This window comes from Thecamonas trahens, assembly GCF_000142905.1.
Source record: "Thecamonas trahens ATCC 50062 unplaced genomic scaffold supercont1.36, whole genome shotgun sequence".
NCBI classification, from domain to species: Eukaryota; order Apusomonadida; family Apusomonadidae; genus Thecamonas; species Thecamonas trahens.
The window spans coordinates 74,264-91,046 of NW_013657644.1; the positions used below are offsets into that span (position 1 = coordinate 74,264).

Below are 16,783 nucleotides of genomic sequence, written 5' to 3' on the forward strand. Positions count from 1 at the left end.
CCCATCCCCCATCCCCATCCCCTCTCCCAAGCCACCAAACGATCCCAACCGTTAGCCACCTCACCCTCCCCTCCTCCCTCCCTGTCATGGATGGCGAGCCCGAGGCCGAGACGGCAGGTCTGCCACTGCCACCAGGGCCTCTGGCCACATCAGACGAACTACGGGATGCTGTACTGGCTGCCCGGGCGGCGGCTCGTGTCCACCACACCCGCGCTCAAGTCCTGGACGACGAGGTAGAGCGGCTGAAGGCCGAGCTGGCGGCAGCCGTCACGACCGACAAGTTGTCGGCAGAGCGCCTGGCTGCTGCAGAGAGCCGCATCGATGAGCTGGAAAAGCAGCTCAATCGGAGATTGTCTCGGAACTCACGGCGATCAGCTCCGTCACCGAGTGCTGGTGAGCCCGATCTTGTCGCCTACCGGTCCGACTACTCTACCAACGCCGTCCTTGCTACCCTCCCTCCCGAGCTTGATCGGGACTCGGCACCCGAGTCCATCTCGCGGCGCGAGGCCGCTGAGGCTGCTATTGAGGCTGCTGCCAAGGCGGCGGCCCGTGAAAAGCACCTTGTCGACGCGCTCGACGCCGCAAATGCCCGCATCGCTGAGCTGCAGCTCCAGCGTGACACCGCCGTCGAGGATCGCATGGTGGCCCAGGCCATGACCCGCTCCGCCATGGACCAAGCCAACGCCTCCGCCAAGGTCGCCGCTGAGCTCCGCGACAAGCTCAACGCCGCCGTCGACACTGCCACCGCCTCGCCGTCGCCGCCATCTCTCCGCAGCGCCACCCTCTCCACCCACTCGCTCTCACCGGCCGCTGGCCCGGACGTCGCCGCTGCTCTCGCCGCTGCCCGCTCCGGCTCGCCACGCCCGCCATCGCGCCTCGGCTCGTCGCCGCTGAACTCCTCCTCGCGCCTCTCAGACGACGGCTCGTCGCCACCGCACCCGCCGCGCGTCCGCTCACGCTCTTCGCGCTCGCAGTACCTTGCCGCCGTCAAGCCGACAGCCAACGAGAGCCTCACTGCGTCGCCGCCCCGGACCGCCGCCGCCCGCTCAACACTTGCTGCCTCGCGATCTGCCCGCGCCAGCCTCTGCTCGGCCTCGCGCTCCGACTCTGACGAGAGCGATGCGGGCGACGCCGACTCGCTCGTCTCGGAACTCGTCGCCGAAGTCAACTGCGAGATGGAGCTTCAGTTTGCCATGGACGAGCGCCACACTGCCGTGGTCTCTCGCCTCGCAGACAAGTGCCGCGCCATGGCTTCTGACTACGACGAGTCTCGCCGCGTTCTCCAGGCCGAGATCAACCGGCTCACCGCCGTCGTCACCGCGCTCGAGATGCAGCAGCCGGTTTTTGGCGTCGTCGCCATCAACGGCTCATCCTCGCTTCCATTCCAGCTGACAGAGACCTACGAGAACACGTTTCTCATCCAGTTTGTCGCCCGCCCGGGCCTACTACCGTCCTTGTCACCAACGCTGCGGCCCGAACGCCGGCTCTAGACTCGCCGTCGCGCTCTCTCTCGCGCTTCAACTCGGCTGTCGCCTCGATGACCTCGCTCTCTGCCTCGGTCAATGCCACAGACGACGCATTGGACTGCGCCTCGCTCTCGCCCTCGCCGCGTCGCACCCTCTCTCACCATCCGTCAGCTGTCTCGGAGCTCTCACTCGTCTCTTCGGTCGCCTCCCGCGGCTCGGGCTACTCGAGCCACCGCGTCACAGACCTCGGCATCGCGCCGCCGGCCATTACAGACCCGTCGATCGCCGCCGCAAAAGCCCGCGCCGCCGCTGCCACCATCCGCCCGCGCCTCGGCCTCGCTATCTGCCCCACCTCCAACCTTCACATCGGCGTCGAGATCGCAGACATCGAGCCCAACGGGCCTGCCCAAGCCGCCGGCCTCCGCATCGGCGACATCATCGTCGCCCTCGGTGGCGCAGATGTCAACTCGCCAGCCGCCTTTCGCGCTGTTGTCGTCGCTCTTGCCACCCCGCGCACTCGCCTTGCCGTCAAGTACGTCCGCGATGCCTCGTCCGTCGCTACCACCACGATCGTGGCTCTCCCTGCCAAACCCAAGCGCTCTGCTCGCTCGCTCTCGTCGGCCTTTTCCGACTCCATCTCCCGCACACCCTCGCTCGTCGCCCTCAACCACATGTCCCCCGAGCAGCGCGCCGCCCTCGACGCTGCCCGCGCCCGCCACGGCGCCGACAGCATCTCGGTCACAGAGGCGCTGCTTGAGGCTGAAGGCCTCCGGTAAAGACCACAACCACCTTTAATTCAAGGGCCAAGCAGCGGCACCTCGTCGCGCATTCCCCTTCCCTGCCGCCGCTGCCGTCTCACCGCGCCCGGCTTCATCAGCTCAGCCAGCGTCGGCGGCTTGTACCGCCGCAGCAAGAGCGAGGAGCAGACGACCGAGACCGACGACATAGCCATGGCGAGGCCGCCGAGCCACGGTGGAATCATGATCGTCGAGTACGGGCACCAGTACAGCCATCCGGCCGCCAGCGGAATGCCCACACAGTTGTACACCAGTGCCCACACAAAGTTGAGCCGGATGCGGTTAAAGGTGACCGATGAGAGGTCGATCGCCACCAGCACGTCTACCAGCGACGACTTCATGATGACCACGTCCGCCACGTCGATGGCCACGTCCGTCCCGGCTCCGATGGCAATGCCCACATCGGCCTCGGCGAGCGCAGGCGCGTCATTGATCCCGTCGCCCACCATTGCCACCATCGGCTTGGCCCCACCGTTCACCCAAGCGTCCTGCGCCTGGAGCGCACGCACCGCCGCTGCCTTTTGTGCAGGCAGCACGTTGGCCGTGATGCAGTCCGGCGGCAGCCCGAGCTGCGTCCCGATGTAGTTGGCCGCCATTGCGTTGTCACCCGTCAGCATGTGAACCTGGATGCCGCGCGACCGCAGCGCCGCCACAACGCCCGCAGACTCGGGGCGCACCTTGTCGGCAATCGCAATCGCGCCGAGCAGCACATGCCGCCCGCTGCTGCCCGCCACCACAGACACAAGGACCACCGTCCGCCCCAGCGGCTCATGCTCTGCAAGAAAGTCGCCAATCTCCATGTCGTTCTCGCTCAGCAGCTCGCCGCCCTCACTCCCGTCTGCCGTCATGAACCGCGGCGCGCCGACCCGGACCCGCAGCGGCTGCCCAGCTGCAACCCGGACCGGGCCGTCCACTCCTAGCGCGTCGAGCTCCACGTCGCACGGCGCCACCACAACCGCCTCCACCCCGTGCCCGGTCACAGACTCAAACTCGCTCACCACCGGTAGCTGCCCGGGCTCCAGCCCAAGCGTGCCCTTGCAGTGCTCCAGAATCGCCAGCGCAAGCGGGTGCTGCGAGTTGGCCTCCAGCGCACCGGCGAGCTGGAACAGGACAAGTTCGGCGTCGTCTACAGACTCGGACCACGCCGCGCACGCCGCATGCTCGATTACCGTCGGCTTGCCGAGCGTAAACGTTCCGGTCTTGTCAAACACCACCGTAGTCACCCGGTGGCACGACTCGAGCGCCGCGCCACCCTTGATCAGAATCCCGTGCGCGGCGCCGACGCCAGTGCCCACCATCACCGCCGTCGGCGTCGCCAGGCCCAGTGCACATGGACAGGCAATGACAAGGACAGAGACTCCAAACATGAGCGAGGTGAGGAAGCCCGACGAGCCGTGCGGGTAGCATGCCGCCGGCAGCGTGCCCGACGATGTGAGCACCAGCCAGAGCACAAAGTTGGCTGCCGCAAGCAGCAGCACGCCAGGCACAAACTTGGCCGCCACACCATCTGCAAACGACTGGATCGGCGCCTTGGACGTCTGCGCCTCCTCCACCAGCTTGATGATTTGCGCCAGCGCCGTGGACGACCCCACAGCTGTCGCCTCCATCCGGAAGCTCGAGTTGACGTTGATCGTTCCGCCGAGTACCGTGTCTCCGGCCTCCTTGGTCACCGGCATCGACTCGCCGGTGATCATCGACTCGTCTACTGTCGACCGCCCGCTCACCACCCGCCCATCGGTCGGAATCGCGTCACCCGGCTGGACAAGCAGCACATCGCCGCGCTGCACAAGATCAAGCGAAATGACTTCGCGCGAGACCTCACTACTTGTGGCATCGCCCTCCTCCTCGAGCACAAGCAGCGTCGCAGTCTTGGGCTGGAGCCCGAGCAGCGACGTAATTGCTGCAGACGTCTTGCCCTTGGCCAGCGACTCAAACATCCGCCCCATCAGAATAAACGTGAGCAGCATGGCAGAGGTCTCGAAAAACGTCGTCGCCCGGTAGCTCGGCCGCACCACAGACACCGCCGTCGCCAGCAGCGAGTAGCTCCACGAGATCGTCGTCGCGCTCACCACCAGCACGTCCATCGTTGGTGACCAGTGCTTCATCGACTTGTACGCCGAGATGTAAAACGGCTTGCCGAGCCCAAACTGGACCGGCGCAGAGAGTATCGCCAGAAACACGTTGGCGTGCGAGGCGCCCAGGAACGACCGCGCCTCCAGAAAGCTGCTCACAGGCTCGACATGGTTAAACACAAACGAGAGGAGGAAAATGGGAACTGTGAACATCAGCGACGTCACAAACTTGGCCCGCCAGTCTGCCGTCTCACTCGCCTTGGTCAGTCGGTCCACAGACGCCTCCGCCGCCGCGAGCCGCGCCTCAAACCCGAGCTCCTCCACCGCCGCAATGAGGTCGCGCGGGCCCACAACCGCAGACTGGTGCTTGATGCTCGCCACCCCGGTCGTCAGGTTGACTGCCACAGACGCCACCCCGTCCATCTCGCCCACGTTACTCTCGATCGTATGCACACACGACGAGCACGTCATCCCGTCCACGTCCAGTCGTGTGTGCGTCAGCTGCGACGTCTCGGCCTCCAGGAACTCGGCGCCGAACCCGATCTCGTCAAACTCGGCCACGAGCTCGTCCACGCTCGTCTGCTCAGGCTCAAACATGACCTCGGCCTTTTCCGCGAGCAGGCCAACCACAATCGAGACCACTCCCGGCCGCGCCGCAAAGTGGTTCTCGATCGACCGCACACACGACGCGCACGACATGCCACTCACCCCAAACACCGCCCGCTGTGCACTGCTACTGACCCGGGACCCACTTTGGCCTGCGCCGCCCGCTGCGTCACTTGCAGATCCTCTGCCGCCCGACTGCGTTCCCGACGACGCCTTGGATAGCAGCGACCGTGTGACCACCGCAGCATGCTCCCGCCCCTCGACAACGTCAAAGCCGGCGTCCTCAATCGCGCCCCGCACCTGCGCCTTTGCCTCGCTGTCAAGAGCGGTGTCAGCGTAGACCACTGCCGTCTCGTCGTCGAGCGAGACAACCGCAGTATCCACAAAAGGCAGCACCCGGAGCGCTCCGGTGATCGAGTTGACGCACGACGAGCACGTCATGCCTGTCACGCCGACCGTCAGTGCGTAAAGTGGCGTCGGCTCACCGACCACAGACGCGTCAAAGCCGAGATCCTCAACAGCGCCCACCAGCCCATCGATGGTGCCGACCGCGCGATCGAGAATAACCTCCACCGTCGATGCCCCGCCCGAGACTAGCGTGACCGAGAGAACCCGGTCAACGCCACGCGTCAGCGGAAGGTTCGACTCGATCGCCGCCACGCACGACCCGCACGTCATGCCGAGCACCTCGAGTGTGACTCGGGCGTGCGCAGCAAGGCTTGCAAGCTCGCCGGTCACGCTCGCCACCGTCCGCGCATCAAACCCGAGTGCCTCCACCGCAGACACCAGACCGGCCCTGTCGATTTGCTGCTCGTTGTGCCGCGCGACCACAAGACCCGGCGTGAGCTCGACCGCGTCGAGACCGAGCACGCCATCGAGCTTGGGTAGCTGACCGCGGATTGCCGCCACGCACGAACCGCACGTCATACCGTCGACCGCAATGATGCTCACCTGCTGGCCTGCCAGCTCGGCGAGCGGGACTGCAGACACCACTCTGGCATCAAAGCCAGCACCCTCCACTGCTGCCGCCACCTCGGCCGCCACTGTGCCCGGCACGATGTTACCCTTAACGCTGGCCACCAAAAGGCCCGGATCGAGCGAGAGAGCCTCGACCTGCGCGCCGGCCACGCGCTCGCCCAACGCCGCCGTCACCGAGCTTGTGCACGACGAGCAGGTCATGCCGTCGATAGCCACCACAACCACTACGCCAGGTGCACCGCGAGCCGCCATGCGGAGCGAAGCCAGCCCGCTATCACCTCCATCTCTCTGCTGTCCAGACTCGCCCGAGACCAGCGACCCGATCGAGGTCGCCGTCGTGAGCGAGCCGGCTGTCGAGACCAGCTCCGATCGCGTAGCAAGTTCAAAGCCTGCGCTTTCCACCGCTTCACCCAGCCGGGCAATCGAGACCTTTGACGGATGATACGAGATTCGAACCAGATGTTCATCCAATGATGCATGAGCCGACAGCACGCCATCGACCTGACCCAACGCCGCCTCCACCGCCTGCGTACATGATGTGCAGGTCATGCCTATCTCCGTCCACCCCGTTCCACCACCACCACCACCACCGCCACCACAAGTATATCAACCATCACGACATGTCCTCTCTCCATGACGTAACCCCCCCCCCCCCCCCTCGCCGCTGCCCCCCCCCCCCCCCCCCACTCCCCTCCGCCACCCGACTCCCCCCGACCCCACCCCCGCCACCCTCACCCTCACCCCCTACCCCCCACATCATCTACTACATACCAGAGATATGGAGAGTGACGATGGACCACTCCTCGGAATTGGACCCTCTCATTGTCGGTCTCACGACGAGTCTTGCTCCCCTTCCCCCACCCCCGTTCCACCCCGCACACGTGGACTCGTGTCGGTCAGGCCTTCTCAGGTCGCACCCGACCCTCCCCGTCCTGAATGGCCACACACACGCTACCCATGCGGTCACAGTCAAATTCAAACAATCACGCCAACTCACCATGATGATATAATATGGTTATATGGTCGGATCATTGTTTCGCTATGGAGCAGATGACGACAACAATGACCACGATGTCGCTACGTCAAGGTCGGAGTGCCCATGTCCATCCCGACAGCAGCGCCGCCGCTCATAAACTCGGGCTCGTCGTCGGGAAAGGCCATGCTCGTTGCAGGCTCGCTTCCAAAGGCGTAGTTGGGCGAGGTAGCCATGGCGGCTGGCACTGGCTCGGAAGGTGGGCCCGGCGATGGATGGAGCATCGAGTACAGGTCTGCCGTGTACGCCTGATGCGACGCGGCTTCGGGGTGGAATCGGAGCATTTCGTTGAAGAGTAGGGCGCGGATGGTGGACGCGTCGAGGCTTGGTGCAAGCTCAAAGTCAAAGGGAGCGAGCTGGTGTGGCGCCTCGATCTCGGAAGCGCGGTCGCGGAATTCAGTGTCAAAGACCGGATGGTCGAGCGCATCAGCGGCGCTCAGCCGAGTCCGCCAGTCCATGTCCAACAGCCGTGTCGCGAGGTCAAGCAAGTCCGGCGGTGCGTCTGGGAATCGGGCCGAGAGCGGGACAAACGGCGGAAAGGTGTAGCCGAGGATGTAGCTGCGCGCATCAGCCGGGTACTGGTCCACAAGATCGCTCGGTGGTGGGCCAAAGGTGTCCAAGATGAGGTTGAGTTGCGAGAGGTCAGTCGGCCCGTCGAGCCACGGCCGCGCGTCGCCGGAGAGAAACTCGAGGATCATCATGCCTACGGCCCACATGTCGATGGCTTCCGAGTAGTTGTACGGGTCGAGAAAGAGCTCAGGTGCACGATACGCCCGAGTCACCACCACCGCCTCGTAGTCTGGTACAATGTGCTGCTTGGCGAGCCCAAAGTCGCAGATCTTGAGCACGCAGTGTGCGTTGGTGAGGCAGTTGTCTGGCTTGAGGTCGCGGTGCATGCAGCCTGCCGAGTGCAGGTACTTGAGTGCCTTGAGGATCTGGTAGGCAAAGAAGACGTAGTGCGCAGACGTGAGGCTCTGTGAGGAGGCAAGGACCGACCGGAGGTCGACGTCGACCAGCTCGACTACCAGGTACAGATCTGTGAACGACGTGGCGTCGCTTGCGGCGATGGGCATGACGTCGAGCAGCGCGAGAATGTTGGGATGATCGAGCACGCCCTGGATGGCCAGCTCACGCAGTGTGCGCTTGGCCTGCAGCGTCAGTGCCTCGGTCGAGAGCCGCTTCGCGTCCATCAGCCGCGACAGCTTCTTCACCGCCACCTCCTTTCCGCTCGCCACCTCGACCGCCCTCGCCACCACACCCGACGTTCCAGCCCCGAGCACTTCCTCCACCCGATACCGCCCGTCCACCACCAGCATCTCCTCGCGCCCGTGTACAGTCACCGTATACTGCACCCTTCCCCCGTCGTCGGTCGCCATTTCCCACTCCCCACGCAGCAAAGTCGGGTGTTGCTGTTGCCCTCCCCAACCCCGTCCCAACCCCAGCCATGACTGCGGCAAACGTATCGCCGCCTGGTCTGAGCCGTGCTACCCCAGCCAGCCACCATCAGCGCCATCATACCCCCCCCCCCCCCCCTCCCCCCTGATTAGAGCGTTGTAGGCTTCACCGTCCACGACTGCACCTGCCGGTGGTGTACCCACTGAAGGATGAAGCGGATGTGATTATTTGTAAACTTTTTTTTTACAACTTTTGATTGTTTCTACACCACCAAAAACTAGTATACCGACAAAAGGGAAATTATTGCTTAACGGAAGTCGCTACAGAGCATGGATAGGAGATAAAAAACAATATCTGTTGGTTCTGATAGAAGCAACTAGTGGGTTGCTTTAGGTTCCTGGAGAGATGCTCAAAGGACACGCCCATCACCACCACACACACACCGACCACGACATCGATCAGACCATTCCCACCCCATCCCATCCCATCCCACCCCATCCCATCCCATCCCATCCCAACTACCAAGTCCAGCAAGTAGATCCTAGTCCCTCCATACCCCCCCCCTCCCCCTTCCCCCTCATCTAGCCCATCTTGCCCATCATGTTGCCATCGCCACCATCAGGGCAGGGCATCAGCCAAATACGCCAACACTGGCCAACCCTGTCACGTTTTCATGAACACATTCATTGTTCTTCCAACAACCCAACAAACTAGGATACGGCTGTCCAGAGGCGAGTCACGACACGCTCTGCTCCCTCACGCTTGCTTGGCGTGAAGATGCCGATACACATACACACACTCGAGTCAATGGCAGCGGTAGACTTTGAGGAGGTGGTGCTGGGCCTGAAGAGGTACCTTGTGGGTGTAGGTGCGGTCTTTGCTGAGGAGGTCGAAGAGCATGTTGCTGAGGATGACCGTCCCTTGACTATGGCCGTAGCAATGGCTCAGAGTGGCTCGGGCCAGGAAGCGATGACGACGACGACGACGGCGGCGGCGGCTACGACGGCGGCGGCGGCGGCTGCGACTGCTGCGGCTACGACAACAGGCGACATTGAGACGGGAACAGGCTTCCCGACCAAGTTGCTCAGTACATACATGTGTGGCAGAGACCCAGAGCCGTACCTGAGCGAGCTCGCGGCCACGCTGAGGGTCTCCGTTTGTGGGGCAGGCTGGAACGAAGGCGCACTTGCCTTTCGCTGTCTCACCTGCCAGGTCTCCGACTCTTCGGCTATCTGTGCCGCCTGTTTCAAAGCCTCGGATCATGCTGATCATGAGTACAAGATGTACAAATCGGGCTTTGGCGGCGTGTGCGACTGTGGAAACGAGCTGGCATGGGCAAGAGAGGGCTTCTGCTCCGCCCATCAGGGCTACGATCCTGACTTCAACACCCTCAGCCAGCTCCCGCCCGACCTTCTCGCTCGAGCGCGCAAGCTCATGGTGCTGCTGCTCAACGCGCTCGCACATGTGCTGGCCCCGCACTCGGTGCCCATTCCCGACGCGCTCGCCCTTGCCTCACCAGCACCGGACATCCTTGCTACAGACATCATGGACTATGTCCTCGGCATCTCGAACCTCTCGGACGCCTTTCGTCTAATCGTCACCGAGGCCTTCACCTTTCCGGTTACACTCATGCCGCTGATTGACGGCACCACGCCGACGGCCCATGCCGTCGCCGCCGCCGTAGCCGACTTTGAGGCCTCGGGCGCACTCGACGCCGACACGCCGCTGCCGTCGGTAGACTACCTCGCGCCACTGCCAGTGCGCAAGGAAGATGCGGGGACCGGCTTGGCGCTACCGCCGGCTGGTGTCGGCTTTGAGAGCCTACTCGACGCTGCTTGCTCGGCGTTCCTCACGCACACTCCGGAGCTTAACGACGCCTTCTCGTCGTTTGTCATGTCGCTCCTCAACGACTTTCGCATGAAGCAGCAGTTTATGCGGGTCTTCATGACGTACTACGCCCACATGGCGCGCCACCTGCCGCGCCTTGCCCTCCGCGATGCTGGTCAGCCGGCAGCCGTCCGCGAGGCGTCCAAAAAGTTCCTCGATGACCTGGTCAATCGGCTCTCGGCGCAGCTCTTCTCGTTCCCGCACATCATGCTCGAAGTGTTTGACACTTACAACCTGCTTGGCGTTATCACCGATGCCGTCCGTCTCGTCCTCGAGTCGACCGCTGCAGACTTTCCGTACGCTCCGCAGACCTTTGCCTCGCGCGCCGAGGCCGTGGCCTCGGGCATCCGTTTTGCGCCGGTCGTTCGCCGCATCGACGTCACCTCGCCCATCATCGAGCAGCGCCACTACTGGTCGTTTTCCAACGACATTGTCTCTATTCTGGGCCACGCCGAAATTGCTGCGCACTGTCTCACTGCGCCGCGGGTCTTTGACGCGCTCCTTGACCTCGCTGCGACGGCCAACGAGATTTTCCCCATGTTCCAGCTCCAGGTCGGTCAGTACGATGCATGGGCGGCCAGCCTCACGCTCCAGGCCGAAGTCGTCCAGCCGTTTTCGTCGTTTGCCGACGGTCTCCGCCACCACCATGCCGCCCACGCCGACGTCGGTCCATGTGATTGCGTTGAGATCATGCAGAGCGTTATTCGCCGTGCCGCCGACAAACTGATCGCCACAGAGACGACGCTTGCCGCGGATACCACCCCGACCAACCGCGACAGCACGGTCCCGTTTGCGTCGCGCTCGGTCGGCGCCGGCGTCTCGCTCTGCTACCCGCTGCAACGGGTAGTGGCCCAGCTTGTCAGCATCGCTGTCAACGACCTCGCGCAGCTCAAGATGGCTGGCGAGCCGGTGGCCGTGCCGAGCGTGGCCGAGCTGTTTGGCGTTGCCGGCGACGAACCCGCCGCCCGAGCAGCAGCCGTGAAGCTCGCGACGGCCCTGTTTGTTCGTCCGATGCGCGCCCAGGCCTGGCTTGCCCAGACCCGGACTGGAGCCTGGCGTCGCGGCGGCAAGGGTATTGAGACCACAGTGTACGTCTACGTCTCGTCGGGATTTGGCGCCCGTCTCCGCGACCTAGACACTTTTGCGATGCAGGTCGCTCTCTCTCTGGTGGCCAACGAGACCGAGTCGCTGCTTCTGCCGGCAGCATCCGCGTTTGGCATTGGCCCGCCCGAGTTTGCGGCTATTGTCGACCTCCATTCACCAACCGTCTCCCAGTACGATGGCTTCCTCACCTTTGTCTATGCTCTCGCCACGGACCGGCTGCAGACAGGCATGCCCCTCAAGGCCGCAGTCAAGCGCGAGTTAGTCCATCGGCTGGCCTGCGCGCCGGCCTCGTTCTCTATCATCCAGCGCCAGCTCGGCTCGACCTTTGCTCGCCACCCGGCATTCTCGGACATCCTCAACTCGATCGCCGACTTTGTGCCGCCGACCGAGTCGCATTCTTCAGCGTACAAGCTCAAGCTGGACTCGTGGTTCCTGTTCGAGGCCACCTTCCCGCGGTACTCATCGCGCGAAGCTCACACCGCCCGCGAAAACTACTCGGCCATCCGGCGCTCCGCTGCCGACAAGGTCAAGCTCTCGCCGCTGCCACTGCCAGACGTCCACCGCCACCTTGTGCCGGCCTTTGCCTGGCTCCCGGACCTCCTCTCCAACCATCTGGTCTTTGCACTCACCTGGATGTTTGCCTTTCACGTCTCGGGTGCGCCGGGCGCTGCCGATGCTGCGCCGCCATCGTCGCTCTTTTACGCCCACTACTACTCGCTCGGTACGCTGCTGCAGGCCACCCGCCCACTCGACGTCGAATCTGACACGAGAGTGGGAGACGCGTGGCGCGCGGCCATGGACCAGCGCCCGATGATTTCGACGCTAGACGACGCACTGGGCGTGTTCTTTGACCTTGACGAGTCGCCACTTGGCGCGTGCCTTGAAGCGGTCATCTGCATGCGATTTCGGGTGGCACCGCCGTCGGGCGGGACTGACCTACCAGAGGTCTCGGTCCTGGGCTCGCTCATCCGGCTCCACGACTCGACTGCCGACGCCGAGGAGCTGTCGGTGGTGCATGCGGTGCTTGCGCGGGCATGGGCGTTTTCGGCCCTCGTCCGCGGTGAGATGGAAGGCGTCCTGGAGAAGGCTGGCGAGAGCGGGGCATCGCTACTAGCATCGCTGGCGTCGGGCTCTGGTGTTGTCGACAACGCCAAGGAGGCACGACGCCTTCGGGTCAAGCGCAAGCGCGAGCGCATCCTCGCCAAGATGCAAAAGCAGCAGTCCAAGTTTATCTCAAACCACGGCGCACTGTACTCGGAGGACGGCGACGACGACGGCGAGCCAAGCGGCACCGGTAGCAGCAGCCAGGCCGAGGCCGCTGAGGCCGCTGCACACGGCGATGGTGCGCTCTCGGCGCCACTGGGCCTTCCGGAGCGCCCTCCGTCTACGAGCTCGCTCTCGTGTGTCCTATGTCACGTCGCCGGGCCGCGATACGACGGCGCGGACACCGAGACTGCCACTGGTCGCGGCGGCGGTATCCTTGGCCCGATCTGCGCTGTCGGCTTTGCCTCTCCACATGGCTTATTTGCTGACGAATGGGCGGCGGTGACTGCGCTCAAGACCCGTGTTGATCGTGGCACCGGCCACGAGCGCAACGAGGCAGGGTCCAACGCCAATCCTGGAGTCGAGCCCCAGCCTGAGCCGTCGATCGACTCCGACTCTGACTCGGATTCTGACTCGGAGGGGCCGCCACCGGCGCCGATCCGGCGCGAGTCTCTCATGGCCCGCCTGCAGTCGATGATTGTGGCGCTATCCGGGCAGCGCCCGCGGGAAGGCTTGGGCACAGCTGGTGAGGACGACACGGGTCAGCCGGGTCCGAGCGAGACGAGCACGCCGATGGAAGAGGAGGGCAACGGGGAGGTCCGGTCGAGTGACGATGCGCCGGTGGCGCTAGCACTCAACATGCGACCGCTGCCGGAGCCCAACGCAGTCGGCGATATGCTGGAGCCTCCGCCGGCAGCGCCGCCGTCGATCCACTTTTGCGGGCACTTTTGTCACGCCTCGTGCATGCATGCCTACTTTCAGACGCTGCTCAACAAGCGTTGGACCGGCGCCGCCAACGTGCGTCTCGGAGAGTTTCTCTGTCCTCTCTGCCGGCGGCTCTCAAACGTTGCGGTGCCGCTGGGGGCGAGCGAGGCGGAGAGCGTGGCGCCGGTGGAAGCGGCGGCGTACACGCTAAGCCCTGTCTCGTACGGCGGGTGGGCCGATGCGGTGGAGACGGTGACAGAATCCAGCGGCGGAGCAAGCGAGAGCGTGGCGCGAATGGCTGCCGCCGCCGGAGAGTTTCCGGAGCCGATGGCCGAGGCGCTGGTGACGATGGTGGAACGAGTGGGGCTTGCGACGACGTCGTGCCCACCGCACATGGCGGCACAGCCGAGCATGGCGTCGGTGGTCTTTGCGCTCGCGCCGCTGCGTGCGCTGGTGGCGGCGGAAGAGGAGGCTGCGCGAATGAGCGTGGGGACGGTGGTCCAGGCAAGCGCGCTGGTTGACTCGGCGTTTTCTGACGAGCCGCGGAAGCGGCGGCTCATGTTTGGCCTGCACGATGCTGTGCGGGCGGGCATCGGCGTTCTCGCGCATCGGCGCGAGAGCGTGGCCAGCGGCATCGTTGCCGCCCTTGCCAACTCGCTCACAGCTGCCGGTCCGAGCGGTAGCGGCGGCGAGGATGATGAGCGCGAAACAGTGGTCCTCGACTCGCTAGAGCTGTTCCAGCTGCTCGTCCTGCTGCAGAATGGCGGGCGGGTGGATGCGGACGGGTTCCGAGCAGCGGCGCGGGTGGCGGTGGCGTACGAGGTTGCGAGCTTCCTGGTGCGGGTGGCCGTGGAGGACGACCTCGCGCGACTGGTCGAGCCGCTTGTGGAAGTGGTGGCCGGGCCCGAGGTTGCCGCGCCGTTTGTGGCTGCACTCCATTCGCTCCGGACGACGATTCCGCCGCTTGGTGCAGTCTCGACCGGCGTGCAGGCAACGCTGGATCGGATCCGCAAGATGCTCGTGCTTGGGCCAGCGGTGATGGCTGGCGCGCCGAACGACGAGGTTGGGGCCGAGGCCGTGCTTGCCGCCAACGTGCTCCCGTTGCTCCGGCGGCTGGTGGTGTACGGGAGCGGGCCGCTCGGGCTCGGGTTCGAGTCGAGCGCAGGTTCGGTCGAGGAGGCACCGGCAACCGCAGAGGCCGAGGCCGAGGCACTGCTGCGATTGATCGGCGTGAGCTCGGGTGGGTTTGGCATAGTGGCCGAGGGCGGGCCCGGAATGGCCAAAGCGATGCTCAGCTGGATCCATCCGCAGCTCGTGGTGTGTGCACCGGTGAGGCGCACGCTGCCAACGTACCTCGGGTGCGAGATCGGCGGTCCGCCTGCGCTGGAGCTTGTGGCCCTGCCGCGGGCCTACGAAGAGGTGTACCAGGATGCGTTTACCCAGCCGTGCGACAAGTGCGGGGAGATTGCGGCACAGCCCATCATGTGCCTCTTCTGCGGCAAGATCATGTGCACATACCCGGGGCAAAAGTCGACGTCAACGTCACGATGCCGCAACGGGTACCAGCATGCGCGTGAGTGCCGCGGTGGTGGTCTCGGTCTGTTCCTCGTCCTCTCTGTCACCTCTGTCCTCCTCCTGCGGGCAAACCGGTTCTCGTGGTCCCATCGACTCTACTTTGACCGGCACGGCGAACCAGACGTTAACCTCACCCGCGGTCTGCCAGTCTTTCTGCAGGAGAGTCACTACATGGCGCTGGCGCTCGCCGCCGTCCGCAACGGCTTTGACTGGGATTCGGTGACCAAGGAGATCCGGCGGGAGGAGCTGTGCTCGTGGTAAGGGCGAGGTGGGTGAGACCTTCTTCAATGCAACGCGCCAGGAAGGCAAGCGCGACGGCGCCATCATCGGCGTCTGTTCTGAGCGTTGTACTTGACAGCGTTGTTAAAGGCGGTGAGCCAGTCGGAGAGCTCGCCGGCGTTGTAAAAGCCAAGAATGTAGGCCTTTTTCTTGGTCGAGTGCGCCGGGGTGAGCCGGATGACGTGCTCTTTGCCGGCTCTGTCGTCGGCGGAGACCTTTGTGGTGACGGCGCACGACGTGAGGTTGATGACGCCCTTCATCTTCTTGTCCATGGGCGAGGCCTTGTAGGCGAGGACAAAGCCGCCGCCGTTCTTGCCACCTGGTGTGGGGTCGATGTCGAGCTCTGCCCAGCGGCGCTGCCACTTGTCCTTGCGGCGGCCACCGAGCTTCTCCATCCAGCCGTGCTTGATGCACTCTTCCTTGGTGATGGCGACGTCTTTGGTGGGGAGCGAGGCGAGGGTGGGGGCAGACGATGTACCCCCGACGATGGCGACTGGGGCGGCGACCGGCGACGAGAGCTCGGACGACGATGGTGGGGCGGTCGAATAGGGAGCGGCGCCGGCGGAGACGGCGGGGTCGGAAAGGAGGTTTGCGCGTGGGTCGGCAGCGTGGGCACCCGGCGACGAGAGCGTGCCCGATGTCGAGGTGCCGTCGTGGGTGGTGTAGTGGCCTTCAGAGCCAATGCCGCCAGTCAGCGACGTCCGCGACGAGCCACCGGTCAAGGGTGGCGGCACCGCAATGTCTGTCGGCGATCCGTGGAGCATGTCATCGTGGTAAGACGTCATAGCCGACTCATTCAGCGCCTGCATCATGGCCGAGTACTCGCTCGATTCAGCAGCGTTGCCGGTAGTTGTGGCCTGTGAGATCGATGCCATCAGCAGATGGAGCTCGTCGCGGGTAGCGGTAGCCGCCACCGGGCCACCGGCCGCGCCTACCGCGCCGCCACCAGGCCTCGACGACATCGATGCCATGTTGGCGCCGGCGACTTTGGCCAGAGCAGCCTGGAGCTCAGCCTGGGCATCGGCGCCAAAGGTCTCCACCTCTGACGCTTTGATATCGACCTGATTGAGCAGCTTGAGCATCTCCACGTCCAGCGCGCCCGAGCCGGTCTGCGACGAGTGGAGCATAGACATTACCGAAGATAGATCCGGCGCAGGCGAACCTGCAGTTCCTCCGCCTGGGCGAGTAGCCCCGCCACCTGGTCGGGAATGCGCACCACCACCAGGCGGAGCAAGCGTCGATGACGAATGTGTCGAGCTTGAGGTTGACCGACTTCCACCGCTTCCTCCAGGAAGGGTAAGTCCGCCGCCAGAGTCGCTCGGAAGAGGCGGTGGCGGGCTGCTGGCCATAGTCACGGTTGGGGGGTGGGGGGGAAGGGGGTGGTGGTGAGGGGGGTGGGGAAGGGTGGTGGTGAGGGTGGGGGAGGGTGGAGTGCTCGCTCTGCTTGTCGTCAACCGTAGACTACGGCAAAGAGCTGGTGGTGGTTGTGGTGGCTGTGGTGGTGGAGCAGGTGGCGTTGCACGTTGTGCGCGTGGCCTCCGTTTTGGGGGGGGGGGAGGGGGGGGGGGGGGGGGGGGGGGGAGGGCGGAAGGTACGGCGAAAAATGGTCGCATTCTGCTCGTT

The 16,783-nt window shown here is 64.6% G+C and overlaps 4 protein-coding genes across 5 annotated transcripts; 2 read left to right on the forward strand and 2 right to left on the reverse strand.

Moving 5' to 3' along the window:
- Positions 1-86: 86 nt before the first annotated feature.
- Positions 87-2,242, forward strand: AMSG_12071 (uncharacterized protein; the record flags this gene model as incomplete). The annotated part of the gene is made up of 3 exons (XM_013900581.1): positions 87-117; positions 154-1,427; positions 1,649-2,242. The coding sequence occupies 3 exons, from the start codon at positions 87-89 to the stop codon at positions 2,240-2,242; spliced, it is 1,899 nt and encodes a 632-aa protein (XP_013756035.1).
- On the reverse strand, positions 2,240-6,758 carry AMSG_07430 (the record flags this gene model as incomplete). Of its 2 annotated transcripts, none has more annotated exons than XM_013900480.1 (2): positions 6,691-6,758; positions 2,240-6,470 (listed from the first exon to the last, which is right to left on the reverse strand). In XM_013900480.1, the coding sequence occupies exons 1-2, from the start codon at positions 6,740-6,742 to the stop codon at positions 2,263-2,265; spliced, it is 4,260 nt and encodes a 1,419-aa protein (XP_013755934.1). In that variant the 5' UTR covers positions 6,743-6,758. The 2 variants fall into 2 exon arrangements, with proteins under 2 accessions (XP_013755934.1, XP_013755935.1); XM_013900481.1 differs by lacking the exon at positions 6,691-6,758 and having other exon boundaries at positions 2,322-2,334; positions 2,369-6,501.
- Positions 6,759-6,914: 156 nt separating this feature from the next.
- On the reverse strand, positions 6,915-8,465 carry AMSG_07431 (CMGC/MAPK protein kinase; the record flags this gene model as incomplete). Its single annotated transcript, XM_013900482.1, has 2 exons — positions 6,915-8,298; positions 8,454-8,465. 2 exons carry the CDS (start codon positions 8,463-8,465, stop codon positions 6,997-6,999), a joined length of 1,314 nt encoding a protein of 437 aa, XP_013755936.1. The 3' UTR covers positions 6,915-6,996.
- Positions 8,466-9,286: 821 nt separating this feature from the next.
- AMSG_07432 (uncharacterized protein) lies at positions 9,287-15,301 on the forward strand (the record flags this gene model as incomplete). The annotated part of the gene is made up of 2 exons (XM_013900483.1): positions 9,287-9,434; positions 9,456-15,301. The coding sequence occupies 2 exons, from the start codon at positions 9,287-9,289 to the stop codon at positions 15,140-15,142; spliced, it is 5,835 nt and encodes a 1,944-aa protein (XP_013755937.1). The 3' UTR covers positions 15,143-15,301.
- Positions 15,302-16,783: the final 1,482 nt, after the last annotated feature.